General features: G+C 41.8%; 1 protein-coding gene across 1 annotated transcript; it reads right to left on the bottom strand.

The window, feature by feature from the left end:
- Positions 1–12398: 12398 nt before the first annotated feature.
- On the bottom strand, positions 12399–16865 carry LOC124000486 (interferon regulatory factor 1-like). Its single transcript, XM_046306869.1, has 8 exons — positions 16708–16865; positions 15262–15353; positions 14930–15029; positions 14547–14758; positions 14003–14237; positions 13848–13882; positions 13559–13688; positions 12399–13085 (listed from the first exon to the last, which is right to left on the bottom strand). Exons 2-8 carry the CDS (start codon positions 15346–15348, stop codon positions 12946–12948), a joined length of 939 nt encoding a protein of 312 aa, XP_046162825.1. The 5' UTR covers positions 15349–15353; positions 16708–16865; the 3' UTR covers positions 12399–12945.
- Between the last annotated feature and the right edge of the window lie 653 nt (positions 16866–17518).

Genomic DNA, 17518 nt, shown 5'->3' on the forward strand with positions numbered 1-17518 from the left:
TCCAAGTTGTAGAAACATCTCAAGGATTATCACTGGAAACAGGCTGCACCTGAGCTCAATTTCGAGTCACATAGCAAAGCGTGTGAATACTTATGTAAATAAGGTATTTCTGTTTTTATGTCTAAAAAACAGTTTTAGCTTTGTCATTATGGGGTACAGTGTGTAGACTGATGAGGTGTTACAATTATGAGTGAAGAGGTGTGGAGTCAGGCGCAGAGAGCAAAGATGTGGGAAAAACAACACGCTTTAATGTCCCGAAACACAACATGTACAAAGTGAAAACACAAATGAACAGAAATATAACCGGACAGCGTGTAACCCAAAATACAACAAAATACACTCAACCAACAAGACAGACGAACAAGCCCGCACGAAACAGAAGCGGGCTAAACAGACTATATATACCCTATCCTAACAACCAAACTAGAAACAGGTGCTACCAATTAGACAAAACTAAACGAACACAGAACAACGGATCGGCGATAGCTAATAGACCGGCGACGACGACCACCGAGCGCCACCCGAACAAGAAGGGGAGTCACCTTCGGTAATATTCGTGACATGAGGAGATTTTTTTGTTGATCCACTGTAGAATAAGGCTGTAACGTAACAAAATTTGGAAAAAGTCAAGGGGTCTGAATACTTTCCGAATGTACTGTAGTTTTGTGCCAACAAAAATAACAGGTTAAATATGTGTCCAAAAAAAGACAAATGAGCTTTTGTTAACTCCAAGATACGTTATAGGACAGACACTTTGAAACCTTGTTCTTTATTTATTTATTTATTTATTTATTTATTTATTTATTTATTTTTATTTATTTATTGACTGTCTTTTTTTTCAGTTTTTCCTCTGGATGAGCATTTTCCTGTTGGCTTATGGCCCATGAACAAAAATATAAAAGCAACATGCAACAATTTCAAAGATTTTACTGAGTTACAGTTCATGAGGAAATCACTCAATAGAAAAAATAATAATTCAGCCCAAATCTATTGATTTCACATGACTGGACTGTTGGTCAGAGTCTGATACCTTTAAAGCAAGAAAAAGGGTAAGGACGTGGATCAGTATCTGGTGTGACCACCACTTCCTTCCCATAGAGTTGATACGGCTGTTGATTGTGGCCTGTGGAATGTTGTCCCACTCCTCTTCTGTGAGAAGTGCCTGGATATTGGCGGGAACTGGATAACGCTGTCATACATGGCAATCCAGAGCCACATGAACATGCTCAATGGGTGACATGTCTGGTGAGTATGCAGGCCATGGAAGAACTGGGATGTTTCTGCTTCCAGGAATTGTGTACAGATCCTTGCGACATGGGGCTGTGCATTATCATGCTGAAACATGAGGGATGGCGGCGGATGAATGGCACGACAATGGGCCTCGTCACTGTATCTCTTTGCATTCAAATTGCCATTGATAAAATACTATTGTGTTCGTTATCCATAGCTTATGCCTGCCCATATACCATAACTCCACCACCACCATGGGGCACTCTGTTCACAACATTGACATCACCATACCGCTCGCCCACACAAATTCATACACGCTGTTTTCCATCTGCCTGGTACAGTTGAAACCGGAATGGCCTTTTATTGTCCCCGGCACAAGGTGCACCTGTGTAATTATGCTATTTAATCAACTTTTTGATATGCAACACCTGTTAGGTGGATGGATTATCTTGTCAAAGGAGAAATGCTCACTAACATGGATATAACCAAATTTGTGTAAAACATTTTCTGGGAAGGTGTTCCACTAGATGTTGGAACATTAGTGCGCAGACTTGGTTCAATTCAGCTGCAAGGACAGTAGTGAGGTCGGGCACTGGTGTTGGGCAATTAGGCCAAGCTCACAGTCGGCATTACAATTCATCCCAAAGGTATTTGATGGGTTGAGGTCAGGGCTCTGTCCAGTCAAGTTCTTTCCCACCGATCTCGACAAACCATTTCTGTATGGAACTCACTTTGTGCATGGGGGCATTGTCATGCTGAAACAGGAAAGGGCCTGTTGCCACAAAGTTGGAAGCACAGAATAAAACCCCTTCACTGGAATTAAGGTGCCTAGCCCGAACCATGAAAAACAGCCCAGGCCATTATTCCTCCTCCACCAAACATTACAGTTGGCACTATGCATTCTGGCAGGTAGCGTTCTCCTGGCATCCACCAAAACTAGATTTGTCCATCGGACTGCCAAATGGTGAAGCGTGATTCATCACTCCAGAGAAAGTGTTTCCATTGCTCAGGAGTCCAATGGCGGCGAGCTTTACACCACACAAGCCGACACTTGGCATTGCGCATGGTGATCTTAGGCTTGTGTGCGGCTGCTCAGCCACGGAAACTAATTTCATTAAGCTCCCGACAAACAGTTCTTGTGCTGACGTTGCTTCCAGAGGCAGTTTGGAACTTGGTAGTGAGTGTTGCAACCGAGGACAGGCGCTTTACCACTCTGCGGTCCCATTCTGTGAGCTTGTGTGGCCTACCATTTCGCGCCAGAGCCGTTGTTTCTCCTAGACGTTTCCACATCACAATAACAGCACTTAAAGTTCACCGGGGCAGCTCTAGCAGGGCAGGAATTTGACGAACTGACTTCTTGGAAAGGTGGCATCCTATGACGGTGCCATGTTGAAAGTCACTGAGCTCTTCAGTACAGGCCATTCTACTGCCAATGTTTGTCTATGGAGATTGCATGACTATGTGCTCGATTTTATGCACCTGTCAGCAACGGGTGTGGCTGAAATAGCCGAATCCACAAATTTGAAGGGGTGTCCCCTTTTGGTCATTCAGTGTAGTGTAGTATAGCTAACCATGAGCTATCTAGCTAAATAACAATATTCCAACAGATGCAATGTACCTTGATTTATCCGTTGTTGATTTTTTAATCAACCCACACCCTTCCACTACATGGTAGATGTCATGCCAGGCATTCCTGGTCTCTGTGTGTTTCTGTGTGTGTCGGAGAAGCTCTGGTATTTCTAGTAAATCAGCAGACAGACATAGGGAGGCTTAGAGCCTGAGTCACTCAGGGATCTCTTCCTCCTCAGCCATAGGGCCCTGGTCAAAAGTATTGCCCTAAATAGGGTGCCAGTTGGGACGCACATACAACCGTGCCACATCAGATCACGTCAGATCATTCTGTTAGTCAGTATTCATACTTGTGTGTCGTGGGTGCATTGTTGTGTTTTGTTGTAGTGCATTTAGTACCCTGAGTCATCATTGGGAGGAGTAGCTGCCAGTGGGTAGGTGTGTGTGTCTGCCCGGAGAAGGGTTTCCAGCGAAGCCAAACAAAAGCATCAAAGTCAAGTCTAAAGACACAGTAAACCCAGAAACTAAACCTGAAAATCAACCTACCCCAGCCGGGCTCTATTATGTTGTTTTGTTTGGCCCTTGTTGTGATTCCTTGCATTCATTTCAATCATTTTTCCTTGACACATCACATGTTATTAGTTTGACTATTCGTTTGAGCAGGTGAGTTTGAGGAGGGATTTAGTGGTAAAGGAAGGGATTTAAAGAGAGGGGTTTAAAGTGGTGGGGATGGTGTTATGTTCAACAAGATCATGCAACATCTCATCGACAGTAATATCACCACCATGCCACAATGATTATGGCACTTCCGTTGCTACATGTCCATCCAATTTGATTATAGGCCATAGTGTAATAATTCATCTATAATAGCAGAGTTTGCATAGACAGAACTGAGTTTAGTAGGAACACATTTACATATGTTCAAAAGGCATGCATATCAGCTGAGTCTTGACTGTGACTCATAAATGCATTCCCATTGCTGAGCATTGGTATTCAGAATCACTGCCCTAAATTTGTCCTAATGCTCTCTACTTTATCTCTGCCTATTGACATCCTGTCATTCAGAAAAGCCTGTGGTTATTATCAACCCTGTTGGCTTTTTCACACTATCTGGTGCAAAGACAGGTGATAAAGCCAAAGTGTGTTTGTCGAGTCTGCCTTTCCAGTAAAATTGACTTAATTTAAATGAAAGGCATTGGACATTGCCATATCCCCCTTCCTCCTCCTCACTATTTTCCAGGTGAGCAGAAAAAATGTACCATCTGGTTATCTCTGATCATCTCTGATTATCATCAAACATCTGAGTTGTTGTTTCCTTGGTAACCCTTGGCTTTGATTGAGCGAGAACAAATGATAATTCATCACTTTGAAATACAATTCAAAATCCCATTGTTGATACTGTTCAAATAACAACCTCACCCTCAGTTTTGTTCCCGTTCTGAGATTAGATATTTGCTAATTCAATTCAGAACCTGCACATACACACGTACACACACACACACACACACACACACACACACACACACACACACACACACACACACACACACACACACACACACACACACACACACACACACACACACACACACACACACACACACACACACACACCCACACCCACACACACACGCTATGTGTGTTTGTTTTACCTGTGTCATTGAGAGTCTTCACCCTGATATCCTTGACCCCCCCCCCCCCCCCCCAATAAGGACTATATGTTTTGTTTGTTAATGAGTGGCATGGGTGGTTAATACTTCAGCCCTCACCCTTTCTGTCACATGCTTTGTGTGCTTGATATGTGACTATTGGAGTCAATATTACAGTACTTGACCTACTAAAACATTTACGTCAACACATCATGCTCTTACAGTCATAGATCATTTATATTCTCTCTGGGTAATGCTTGCAGAAGACCAGGGTTGCAGCGTAAACTCACCCCTGGGTGGAGAGCCAGTATGTACAGCCATGCTGGGTCATTAGGGCTGAAAGTTTTTGGAAATACCAAACAGACTTTTCTCTCCACGTGATACGGGAAGTTACCCATGCTGCTGTGTTGTGGTGAGCTTGTGTTGCCCGTCTCATTTCACAACCGTCAAAACAACTCATGTTCAACTTCTGCTTGTTCAGACGCAATAAATCATCACTTTAAAGTGGTAAAGTGTACGTCTTCAACAAAATATGAAGGTGTATACTTTTATTCCCGACAATACGTCTTCAGGTCGGGTACTGTAATTGTCAACTAAGATACTGTTTATCTGTACCTGATACTGCAGGTGAAACCGACTACCAGACTACCACTTAGCTGGATAGCATCTTAATGATAACAGTAAAATGATCTCATTATAGACATGACGAATAGCCCCTTTGGTCAATGAGAAATACAGTCACATAGGTTAGAGGGTTCTTTTTTTTGTCATGGAAATGCTGTTCTTATGGGACAGCCTGTGTATCAGTTAGACATTATATGTACACTACAGTGTGTGTGTGGATTGGAAAGCACCTCAGTGTTTCATCCGTCACATGGTTTTGGTACACTCCCTCCCTCCTTTCCTCCCTCCCTCTCTTTGTGTGTTTGTGGTTACATATGAGCTACTGTGACAGAGCTTACTGGTTCTTTGCATGGGCAGGATGGATCTTGGATTAAGTCTATTGTAATACACATGCTTGAAATAAGAAATGAAGCCGTGTAAAGGTTATGTATACAGATGATAATGAAGTGATAATGCCATAGAAGCCGGTGTTTGGAGCATATTGTTCACGTTTTCATTTTCAGAGTACAAACTCAACGGACTCTATGAAAGCTTACGCCAAGTTTATTATTCCCAGAGGGCCTATACAGCTGCATCAGACAAAGTTTCACCTGTGGTAGTATACCTACCCCACTTTGGATGGAGTCTCCTCCTTATCACTAAACATTGCATTTTAATTGCTAGGCAGCGGGCTGAGTGATACGGGACTTAAACGGTTCCTCCCCTTTTTCTTAATTTTACCTTTATTTAACGAGGCCAGTCAGTTAAGAACAAATTCTTATTTACAATGACAGCCAGGGAACAGTGGGTTAACTGCCTTGTTCAGGGGCAGAACGACAGATCTGAACCTTTTGGTTACTGGCCCAATGCCCTAAACACGAGGCTACCTGCCGGCCCTTATCAGTACTGCCTCACGTGACCGTTTTCCCTGCACTCAGCCCCTCCCCAGCTTCCTTATGGTATCCCTCATGTCTCTTTTAAAACAAATGATTCATAATAGTTCAAGCTCATAAACCAAACCTATCAATAAACAATATTGGCACGGGTGTTGTTAAGCCCTAAACGAAGTTGAGGGCTGGCAAACCGTGCCAATATATCCTCCAAACATAGGCTTCGAGAATCGGAGAGACAGACAACAAGGTTTATACAAATCTCTGCTGTTGGCAGCTAAATGTTAGTCTAAAAGAAATGTCAGATAATGTCCAGATGCTTTTTATAGTCGAGATCAAGTTTATAAATTGCTTGGCTGGGCTGATGAGACAGTAGATGGTGCAGTCAAATAGAACAGAGTAAATAGGCATTATAATGTCATAGATTTAGCCAGTGGCAACTTGTCGATTAGACACCAGCTGGAATGCGGTTTTAACCAATGAGCATTCAGGATTGGACCCAGCCGTTGTATAATGTCTAACAATCCAAAATGCAATGTTGTCTTGTAATATCAAAGGGATACATGCTTCCTCCTTGCTTTGCCATGGGTATATTGGAGATGCCCATCCTAAACTGCATACACTGGTTTCCATACCAATTTACTAATGCTGAGGGGTTCCTTATTTTTATATCTTCCCATGCAGAATAAAGTCTACAAGCTGAAACAAAATGTGTGGGAGACTTGTCCTCAAGGGCAAACTGAACCGTAGGAATGCATCTCCCTCTCAAAGACAGTGGTGGAGTTGTGATTTTGTTTAACCTTTATTTCACTAGGCAAGTCAATTAAGAATACATTCTTATTTTCAATGATGGCCTAGGCACAGTGGATTAACTGCCTTATTCAGGGACAGAACAGATGTTTACCTTGTCAGCTCAGGGATTCGATCTTGCAACCTGTGACTAGTCCAATGCTCTAACCACTAGGCTACCTGCCGCCCCAGAGTACAGTACCCGAGAAAATGACAAGTTAGGGAGAATGTTTCCGACATGAATCAGCTAAAGCCACATGAACATTTAGAAACTAAGACCCAACTTATTGAGAAGCAGCTGAACATGCATGGAGCTTGAAGCCATATAATAAACTGAAATGACCAGGAAAAACTCAGGGCCCCATTTATAAGTATAAGTCAGGTCAAATTAGGACGTTATGAAGGGAAACCGTATGGACTGTGAAAAAAACTGTAAAAGTATAGTTTTGATACCTCTAACACCAACTCCACTGCATGTATGGACAGCCGTTTTAACAAAAATGCATAGAATTTGATATCAATATTTCCCATAGGATTCAATGGAGAAACCAATTTTTAAAATTGCTAATTTAATTATTGAAAACAATACTGTGATCCTGTCTATGTAAAGCTGCTTTAACATACAGTACATTCAGAAAGTATTCAGATCCCTTGACCTTTTTCTACATTTTGTTACGTTGCAGCCTTATTCTAAAATGGATTCAATTCAACATGTTCCTCATTATTGTACACACAATACCCCATAATGACAAAGTGAAAACGTGTTTTTAGAAATACCCTTTGCTATGAGACTCGAAATTGAGCTCAGCTGCATCCTGTTTCCATTGATCATCCATTGATGTTTCTAGAACTTGATTGGACTCCACCTGTGATAAATTCAATTGGTTGGGTATTATTTGGAAAGGCACACACCTGTCTATATAAGTTCCCACAGTTGACAGTGCATGTCAGAGCAAAGACTAATCCATGAGGTCGAAGAATTTGTCCATAGAGCTCTGCGACAGGATGGCGTCAAGGCACAGGTTTGGGAAGGGTACCAAAACATTTCTGCAGCCTTGAAGGTTCCCAAGAACACAGTTGCCTTCATCATTCTTAAATGGAAGCAGTTTGGAACCACCAAGACCCTTCCTAGAGCTGGCCACCTGGACAAACTGAGCAATCGGGAGAGAAGGTCCTTGGTCAGGGATGTAACCAAGAACCCGATGGTCACTCTGACAGAGCTCCAGAGTCACTCTGTGGAGATGGGAGAACCTTCCAGAAGGACAACCATCTCTGCAGCACTCCACCAATCAGGCCTTTATGGTAGAGTGGCCAGGCTGAAGCCACTCCTCAGTAAAATACAGATGACAGCCCGTGAGAAAACAAGATTCTCTGGTCTAATGAAACCAAGATTGAACTCTTTGGCATGAATGCCATGCATCATGTCTGGAGGAAACCTAGCTCCATGCATTTGGTATGTTTTTCAGCTGCAGGGACTGGGAGACTAGTCAGGATTGAGGCAAAGATGAATGGAGCAAAGTACAGAGATACCCTTAATGAAAACCTGCTCCAGAGCGCTCAGGACGCCAGACTGAGGTGAAGGTTCACCTTCCAACAGGACAATGACCCTAAGCACACAGCCAAAACAACGCAGGAGTGGCTTCGGGAAAAGTCTTTGAATATCCTTGTGGCCCAGCCAGACACCCGGAATTGAACCCGATCGAACATCTCTAGAGAGACTTGAAGATAGATCTGCGGCAACACTCCGAATCCAACCTGACAGAGCTTGAGAGGATTTGCAGAGAAGAATGGGAGAAAATGTTATGCTGGTGAATGAGGACCCAAAAGCGACTTAAATAAAAGTCTTTATTCCAGTATATGGCAAAAGTAATAATCCTGGAAAAATCAAGAAGAAAACAAAACAGGAAAAAACTTAAATCCACTCGTAGTAACGAGGACAGACTGGAGACTCGACCATTGACTGCAGGTTGCTTCGGGAAGGCACCGACCGTAGCAGACTAAGACACCTGTTCACACGCAGCATCTGAAGGAGACAAAACACGACAGGGCGAGACAAGGACACAGCACAGCGAACATCATACAAGGATCCGACAAGGACAGAAGCGGAAAACAAGGGGAGAAATAGGGACTCTAATCAGAGGGCAAAATAGGGGACAGGTGTGAAAAGAGTAAATGAGTGAGTTAGGAGAATGAGGAACAGCTGGGAGCAGGAACGGAACGATAGAGAGAAGAGAGAGAGGGAGGGGGAGAGAGAGGGATAGAAAAAGGGAACGAACCTAATAAGACCAGCAGGGGGAAACGAACAGAAGGGAAAGCACAAGGACAAGACAATATATGACAAAACATGACAGAAAATCCCCAAATACAGGTGTGCCAAGCTTGTTGCCTCATACCCAAGAAGACTCGAGGCTGTAAACACTGCCAAATGTGCTTCAACAAGTACTGAGTAAAGGGTCTGAATACTTTTGTAAATGTAATATTTCAGTTTTTTTATATATACATTAGCAAATCATTCTAAAAAACTTCTTCTTTTACATTATGGAGTATTGTGTGTAGATTGATGAGGGGAAAAAAACATTTAACATTTTAGAATAAGGCTATAACGTAACAAAATGTGGATTAAGTCAAGGGATCTGAATACTTTCCGAATGCACTGTATATAATTACTATACCGGTACTCCCTGTATATAACCATGTTATTTATCTACTCCTTGTTTTATTCTTGTGTCACTATTTCATTTATTTTGATTTTTTGGGACCTTATCTTTAGCTCTGCATTGTTGGAAAAGGACCGGTAAGTAGGCATTTCACTGTTAGTCTACACCTGTTGTCCAGGAAGCATGTGAAAAATAACAGTTGATTTGATTTGATGTATGGATAAGGCTCCTGTTGCCGTGCTAACAGTTGCCTGAAGAAAGTGTGGTGATTTCTCTGTACCAATTCCATCCTTGTCAAGTATTCTGGACAGGTCACTACTTATGAGGAAAATATCTCAAACTCCATTAGTGTTATTGCACAAGTATTTGAATAAAAAATGAAATGTTTAAACAACTATACTCTATATCTAAATATTATTATGATTCTGTATTTCTAGACTAACTAGCTCAAATTCAGCACAGTTCTTTCAGCTCCAGTTTTAGAATGTAGAACAAGATGGTTCAATACAGTCGTGGCCAAAAATTTTGAGAATGAAACAAATATTAATTTTCACAAAGTCTGCTGCGTCCAGTTTGTGTGATGGCAATTTGCATATACTCCAGAATGTTATGAAGAGTGATCAGATGAATTGCAATTAATTGCAAAGTCCCTTTTTGCCATGCAAATGAACTGAATCCCCCCACAAAAACATTTCCACTGCATTTCGGCACTGCCACAAAAGTACCAGGTGTGAGTGTTGACGAGGACAAGGCTGGGGATCACTCTGTCATGCTGATTGAGTTCGAATAACAGACTGGAAGCTTCAAAAGGAAGGTGGTGCTTGGAATCATTGTTCTTCCTCTGTCAACATGGTTACCTGCAAGGAAACACGTGCCGTCATCATTGCTTTGCACATATAGGGCTTCACAGGCAAGGATATTGCTGCCAGTAAGATTGCACCTAAATCAGCCATTTATCGGATTATCAAGAACTTCAAGAAGAGCGGTTCAATTGTTGTGAAGAAGGCTTCAGGGCACCACCAGTACAGAGCATGCTCAGGAATGGCAGCAGGCAGGTGTGAGTGCATTTGCACGCACAGTGAGGCGAAGACTTTTGGAGATTGGCCTGGTGTCAAGAAGGGCAGCAAAGAAACCACTTCTCTCCAGGAAAAACATCAGGGACAGACTGATATTCTGCAAAAGGTACAGGGATTGGACTGCTGAGGACTGGGGTAAAGTTATGTTCTCTAATGAATCCCCTTTCCAATTGTTTGGGGCATCCAGAAAAAAGCTTGTCCGGAGAAGACAAGGTGAGCGCTACCATCAGTCCTGTGTCATACCAACAGTAAAGCATCCTGAGACCATTCATGTGTGGGGTTGCTTCTCAACCAAGGGAGTGGGCTCACTCACAATGTTACTTAAGAACACAGCCATGAATAAAGAATGGTACCAACACATCCTCCGAGATAAATTTCTCCCAACCACCCAGGAACAGTTTGGTGATGAACAATGCCTTTTCCAGCATGATGGAGGACCTTGCCATAAGGCAAAAGTGATAACTAAGAGGCTCGGGGAAGAAAAAAGCATTGATATTTTGGGGTCCATGACCAGGAAACTCCCCAGACCTTAATCCCATTGAGAAATTGTGGTCAATCCTCAAGAGGCAGGTGGACAAACAAAAACCCACAAATTCTGACAAATCTCCATGCATTGATTATGCAAGAATGGCCAGCCATCAGTCAGGATGTGGCCCAGAAGTTAATTGACAGCATGCTAAGGCAGATTGCAACGGTCTTGAAAAAGAAGTGTCAACACTGCAAATATTGATATCCTTGCATCAACTTCATGTTATTGTCAATAAACACTTATGAAATGCTTATAATTATATGCTTATAATTATACTTCAGTATTCCATAGTAACATCTGACTAAAATATCTAAAGACACTGAAGCAGCAAACATTGTGGATATTAATATTTGTGTCATTCACAAACATTTTGGCCACGACTGTATAATACAATGGACAATAGAATGTATACCTTGTATTAAGTACACTGCGATGATTTGACAAACTACCGAAATATGAAATGAGAACAATTATAAAGCATGGATTGTCTCCACCCACCTGTTTATCTGCTTGCCTGCCTTGACTCTGAACCCACCTGCCTGACCATACTGCCTGCCCTGACCTCGAACCTGCCTGCCACTCTGTACCTGCCTGCCTGACCATACTGCCTGCCCTGACCTCGAACCTGCCTGACCATACTGCCTGCCCTGACCTCGAACCTGCCTGACCATACTGCCTGCCCTGACCTCGAATCTGCCTGCCACTCTGTACCTCCTGGACTCTGACCTTGTTTATGATCTTCTGCCTGTCCACAACCATTCTCTTTGCCTGCCCCTTGGATTATAATAAATATCAGAGAATCTAACCATCTGCCTCACGTGTCTGCATCTGGGTCTCGCCCTGTGCTCTTATAGCTTCTGTGGAAAGCAGTTGCAAAAGTAGTTTGACCCGTTTCCGAGAAACGTTACAAACCTGACATGAAAAAATGTGCATCGGTATTCATCAGTGTTTTATATGCTTGAGTCTGAGAAAGTAATTCCTCTCTAATTTATATAGTAGTGTAGTTTACAACAGCTGGGAATAATCATGTGATTTACACACAATGCTGTGTTAAATCCCCTTCACCATTAAAAAAAAAACTTTTATGCTCTGTTAAAAGCCCTGCCACTTTGAAGAATTGCAATAAGACTCCCTTCAAAACCAATCTGTTTCCAAAAAAGTGTTATTCTACAATTATTACATTGTAATTTACAATGTTACTATAGACTTGCATCAGACTGTTGCCTGTTGCACAGTGATGCATTGGACACTGTCAGCTCCCCATGTCTTAGATAGCTAACTCATCCGGTTATATAGGCTGTTCTCCCCTCATCAAAACCTCTCTAAAAGTATGTCTTGTCAGATATAAATATTTTTAGATATTAAGTATAGTATACAATATATGAACTATACAGTATACACACAACTCACAATAGGTTGGCATTTAATTTAATTTGTACAAACAAAAAAACTATGATATAAAATATATATACAAATATACACAAAATGACATCTTTAACACCTTTCACCAAATGAAAAGACATTTTCTCAAAATAGTTCGGTATGAATGATTATCGTCCGGGAATATACTGCTGTATACCCTATAGTGTGTAAATAACAGAACATTTTGTCACAGTGAAACAGAAAAACCTGATGTTGCTCATCCAAGCGAGAGTTGATGTGATGTTTTGGCAACGGGCTAGGTGCCATCATATCAACTGTGGATCTTGTAAATGAGCTATTCATACTGAGTACAATACAGCTATGAGCACGACTTAACAAAGATTGGAAACACAGTAGAGAGTACCAGACATACTTCCTTTCAAAAATGCTACCAAAGGTTTTAGAGATCCTCCAACTGTCACAGAGCAGCATTCGTCAAATGCCAAAGATGGTGTAGCTTGAGGTCATGACTTCAAGAAAAAGTCGGGAATGAAGTCTTTTGGTTCTGTTCAGGGTCTGAGAGAGCGGGCCTCAGAGTGGGCATGTGATCTGTTGGGGATAACTGGATGTGTTGTTGTTCAGTGACCAGTAGTCGGTGTAAGGGTGGATATCGTCAATGATCGGAAGTCCTGAGATGAGTTCTGTGTACAGCCGCAGCTCTATTTCCGCCCCTGTCAGACGAACAAAACAAAGGAGGTCAGGGATGCAAGAGAATCACAGCTGAAAGATGGTACAGACTTCGTCTTACGTTTTGCAATAGTGAGAGCGGCCTTGTTCGATGATTTGTGATGCAATGGTAAAAACTGAAGCTTAGGCTCTGGTCAAATCATTCACTTCTTTGTCTGCCATCTATTTACCATATATGCATTATCATGTTTCACACCTTATGCACATGAGAAGGAAATATTATTGATTGAAGCACTGTCCTCAATCGTCTCAGGGTTTTACATGTGACAGATTTGTTTAACAAATATGTTTACAATGGCCGACAGAATCCAGAGTTTTCCTATTCCTTTTCCTGTTTGTAGTCTTTCATTTTGACGAACAAATGTTTTACAAAGACAATGCATGGAGACAGGACGAAAATCCTGCCGTTGAATGCTACAGTATAATTAACAGCCTGATTCCATCTAGCTTAATTTACCTGAGTTATCACTCCATTGGCTCTCTGGACTGTGGTAAGACTCTGCAGTGTCGAAGGACTCTGAAGTTTCTACTTCATTGCTCAGGAACCCCTTGTCGTTTACACTGCCTTGCTCCCAATGCTGTGTCATCTAAATGAGCAAAACACAGGTGATGAGTCTGGTTGAATTTTTGTTAGGTTTAACTGTGTTAGAATTTCTAGTATTCAATACAGAATATCTGGCAAACATGGATTAATTCCTGATCATTAAAAAAGCACACTGAACTTGTAGTGGTAGAGACAAACTTACCTCAATAAGGGTTTCTTGGTGACTGTCTTCATAGTCTGTAAAGTTGAAGAAGGGCAATTGGCATGAGCATTGTGCAAACCTCAATTACATTCGCAGCCCACACTCAAACACAAAGATTTTAGTCAAACCCAAGCATCTAGCAAGGTTAATCTTACCTGTGGGGTGGTCTGGTGACACTTGGAAAGATGTGTAGAAGTTGTTGGTGCTGTCTGGGCCTATTTCCACACTGGTGGAACACTCTGGAGCAAATGTGAAATCATCTAGGTTGTCTGTGCTGTCTACTATGCTTTCCTGTGTCATACTGTCCTCCTGCGGGTGTGTGTTGGTATTGAGGTCCTCGGGGCAAATGGTTTCACTGTACACCATTCCCTCTGTCTTGATCTGTGACCCCTAGAAGAGACAATAGCAAAACATGAAGTAAGATTATAATGTTCATCTCGGTTGACACTGGCTTGGATACAGCCAGCCGAAATAGACATGCACAGGTCTTTATATAGCAGAGGGAATACATTACTACAATGATGATATGGGTTCTAAAGTGGGTTGAAGGGATTCTAAAGTGGGTTGAAGGTGTTCTAAAGTGGGTTGAAGGGATTCTAAAGTGGGTTGAAGGGGTTCTAAAGTGGGTTGAAGGGATTCTAAAGTGGGTGGAAGGGGTTCTAAAGTGGGTTGCAGTTAAAAAAAGGAATATAACCTTACCTTGTTATTTTTCTTTACAGTGTTTGCTTTTGACCTCTTGTTATTTGGCTTGGAGTGGACGTTCTTCATCTTGTAGACACGCACCGCTCCACTCCCTCTGTTGATGCTTTTGTCTTTCACTTCCTCTATGTCAGGAAGGGAGTTCATTGCACAGCGGAAATTAGCCTTCCATGTCTTAGGGTCCGGTTTAGTCTCGCCTTGTATGAATTTCCCTGCATCCACAGACAAGTGACATCATTGTTATTACGATGCGGTAAGTATATTGAAAAACCTTACGGTGCTGAAGTGCATATTGCGCAGAGCATATGATGCATCTAGGTGAAATGACATTTTATTATGAGAGGGGCTATAGTGGGTAGTCTAGGTATGTGTTATTTGCTCACCTGTGTGCATGGCCCATTGCTTGAACAGACATGCGTCCTTGTTCAAGTCCCATCCATGACGTGCAGCATGCTTCCATGGGATGGAGAAAATCTTATTGTCCTGGACAAAAACCCACAAAGCAATGAGTTTCAAATGAGCGCCTCCTATCTCTCACCTCAGCTTCTCCTCTACATGCTTGGTTTTGAGTAGTCCTTCTCATGGCTAATAGTGCTTAATATGCTTGGAGCTGTCAATGTCTGGACTAAGTTGAGTGTCCGCCACTGCAATGTTTCAGAGAGTATTTGTTTCCTTTGTACATAAGAATGAATTAGATGAGTCTGATGAGTCTTACCTTGTCCACCCACACCAATCCACTGATGGTGTTGGACTCAATCTTTTCCTCCAACCAAGGTCTCATTCTCATCCTAGACACAGGCATGGTTCCTGGGAGAGCAAGGAGAATAGATTAGCTGAGTTTTAGCCACATGGAATGTGGGGTAGATGTACAAGCATGTTACTCAGGCCCTCCTCCCACTGCCCTTCTCAGTTAGTGCAGATGTTTAGTCCAGTGAAGCTCATGACCTAGTCTTGGCAGACTATAGTCTGAGATTAATGTGCATTCCCAGTAAACACTCCTATCCCCCTTGGACCAGCTCATACATAAAGCATCCTCAATTCAGGCTGCAAAGGCATAAATTCTTTCCGTAGCTATCATTAATGGCGAGCTTGCCAGAAAATATGTGTACTGTCTTGATAAAACACAATTTTCCATTAACATTTCGTGCTTTCGAACAATTTAGGATGTTGAACAACGCGTTCAGCGAACGGTGTACAACATCCTAAATTGCCCGAAAATACAAAACTGGTGGTGGCAAATTGTGTTTTATTAAGACAGTACACATATTTTTCGGGGGTTCGCCATTAAAGATCGTTAAGGAGGGGAATTGTGCCTTTACAGTCTGAATGGAGGATGCTTTAAGTACGAGCCGGTCCAGGAGAAACACGAGTGTAGTATCTGGAATGCACATCAATTCTAGACGATATGCAGCTCAAGCGCCCACTACCGGATGCCTAGTCTCGTCATGACCAGGAAGTGTGATGTAGCCATGACCATTGTCAACGACTGTCAAATTACTGGACTATCCAAATCAGTGAAAGAAAGCAGTACTAGTATTTCTGTCATGTGCATTTAATAGGACTACATTGAACGTCTTTAAAAGTATTTTTCGTTGTCTTATTCACTCAGATAAAGAGTTTGGTTATACCTAGTGCATCCCAGGTTAAATGGAGCAGGTTCTTTAGAAGTGCTTAAAAAGAACACGATGGACATATTCAACAAATAACATGCACACTCTGATCGTGCACTGAGCAAGCGAACGGATTTAAACCAATGCATTACAGTGCCTAGATACGTTACAAACAGTGTTATACCTCGACCTACTAAAACGTGCAATTATTTATATTTTAACTAGAACTCTTGAAAAGTCATAATATACTACTGCAATTTTGTATTAGCTACTTGCATTACTTCGGCTAGGTTAATTCACCAACAGGTTTGCTTCAAGGCGCGTTCGTGTCAGTGTAATATTATCTGTGAAAATATGTGGACTATGCCCAATGACAAGATGCACGCTGCTGCACACACGTAAAAACAAATGCGAGTCCCTATTTTTTTTAAATGCCTACAGGCCTACTATAAATACAAACCATATTGTCTATAATTATGTAAAAGAGAGCTATGAGCACTGTTTATATGTGGCCTAGTAGTGCATACAAAAAATAAATAAAAATCACTTACAGCTGCAATATGATGTCGCTTAATCCGATTGATTATAAATGAATGTAGCCTAAAAGCAGGTCTTCACTTTTGTAAAGATGGAGTGAGAAGTTGTTCCTCTGTTATGCCTTGTAATATCCACTCTGGTCTTCATTGACAGTGTGTACACTCTGCTGAAGGAACAGTGGTTTTTATACAGAGATGCTGGGACTTCCCCACTTAGTAGCATGCATACAGTTTTGGCAGCAGTCCGCATCTGCGCCGAATGTCACAACAAGGACGGCGCGCTCAAACTACAGGCAACCTGATTTCCGAGAAATCATGCCGTTGTGAACGAAGCTATGATAGTCATGATAAGGCGTGAACAGACCCAATAAAGTAGCTATGCATGTTGATCGTAGCAGTAAAACGAAGTATCATTTACAATATCTAGGCTTTTTTATTTCTTATTGTTTTCAGTGAAAATTTTTAATTCTGCATGACTATTGATAGTTTATTAATTTAACTTGTGTTTATAGAATATATAGAGATGATGCATAGTAAACAGGCTATCTTATAAATTAAGTAATCCTCCCACACGTATTCCTATAATTTAATTGAATTATATTAGAGAAAACGATTCCATGATTTAATTGCATAACTATGCCAAATACAAACAGTGGTTTGTATTTCTATTCTATTATTGGTGCAATTATGTCCCGCCAAGCATCAAAAGCCCAGGCATAGGCAAATCCTTTTAAATAAATCGCAATCGAACTGAGAAGTCCCGCTTTTCCGGGAAATGGTGTAGGTATTAAAAGCACCGACAGGGGAAGTGTTGACTTGTTCAGTT

This window comes from Oncorhynchus gorbuscha, linkage group LG16 (assembly GCF_021184085.1).
Source record: "Oncorhynchus gorbuscha isolate QuinsamMale2020 ecotype Even-year linkage group LG16, OgorEven_v1.0, whole genome shotgun sequence".
Classification (NCBI taxonomy): Eukaryota; Metazoa; Chordata; class Actinopteri; order Salmoniformes; family Salmonidae; genus Oncorhynchus; species Oncorhynchus gorbuscha.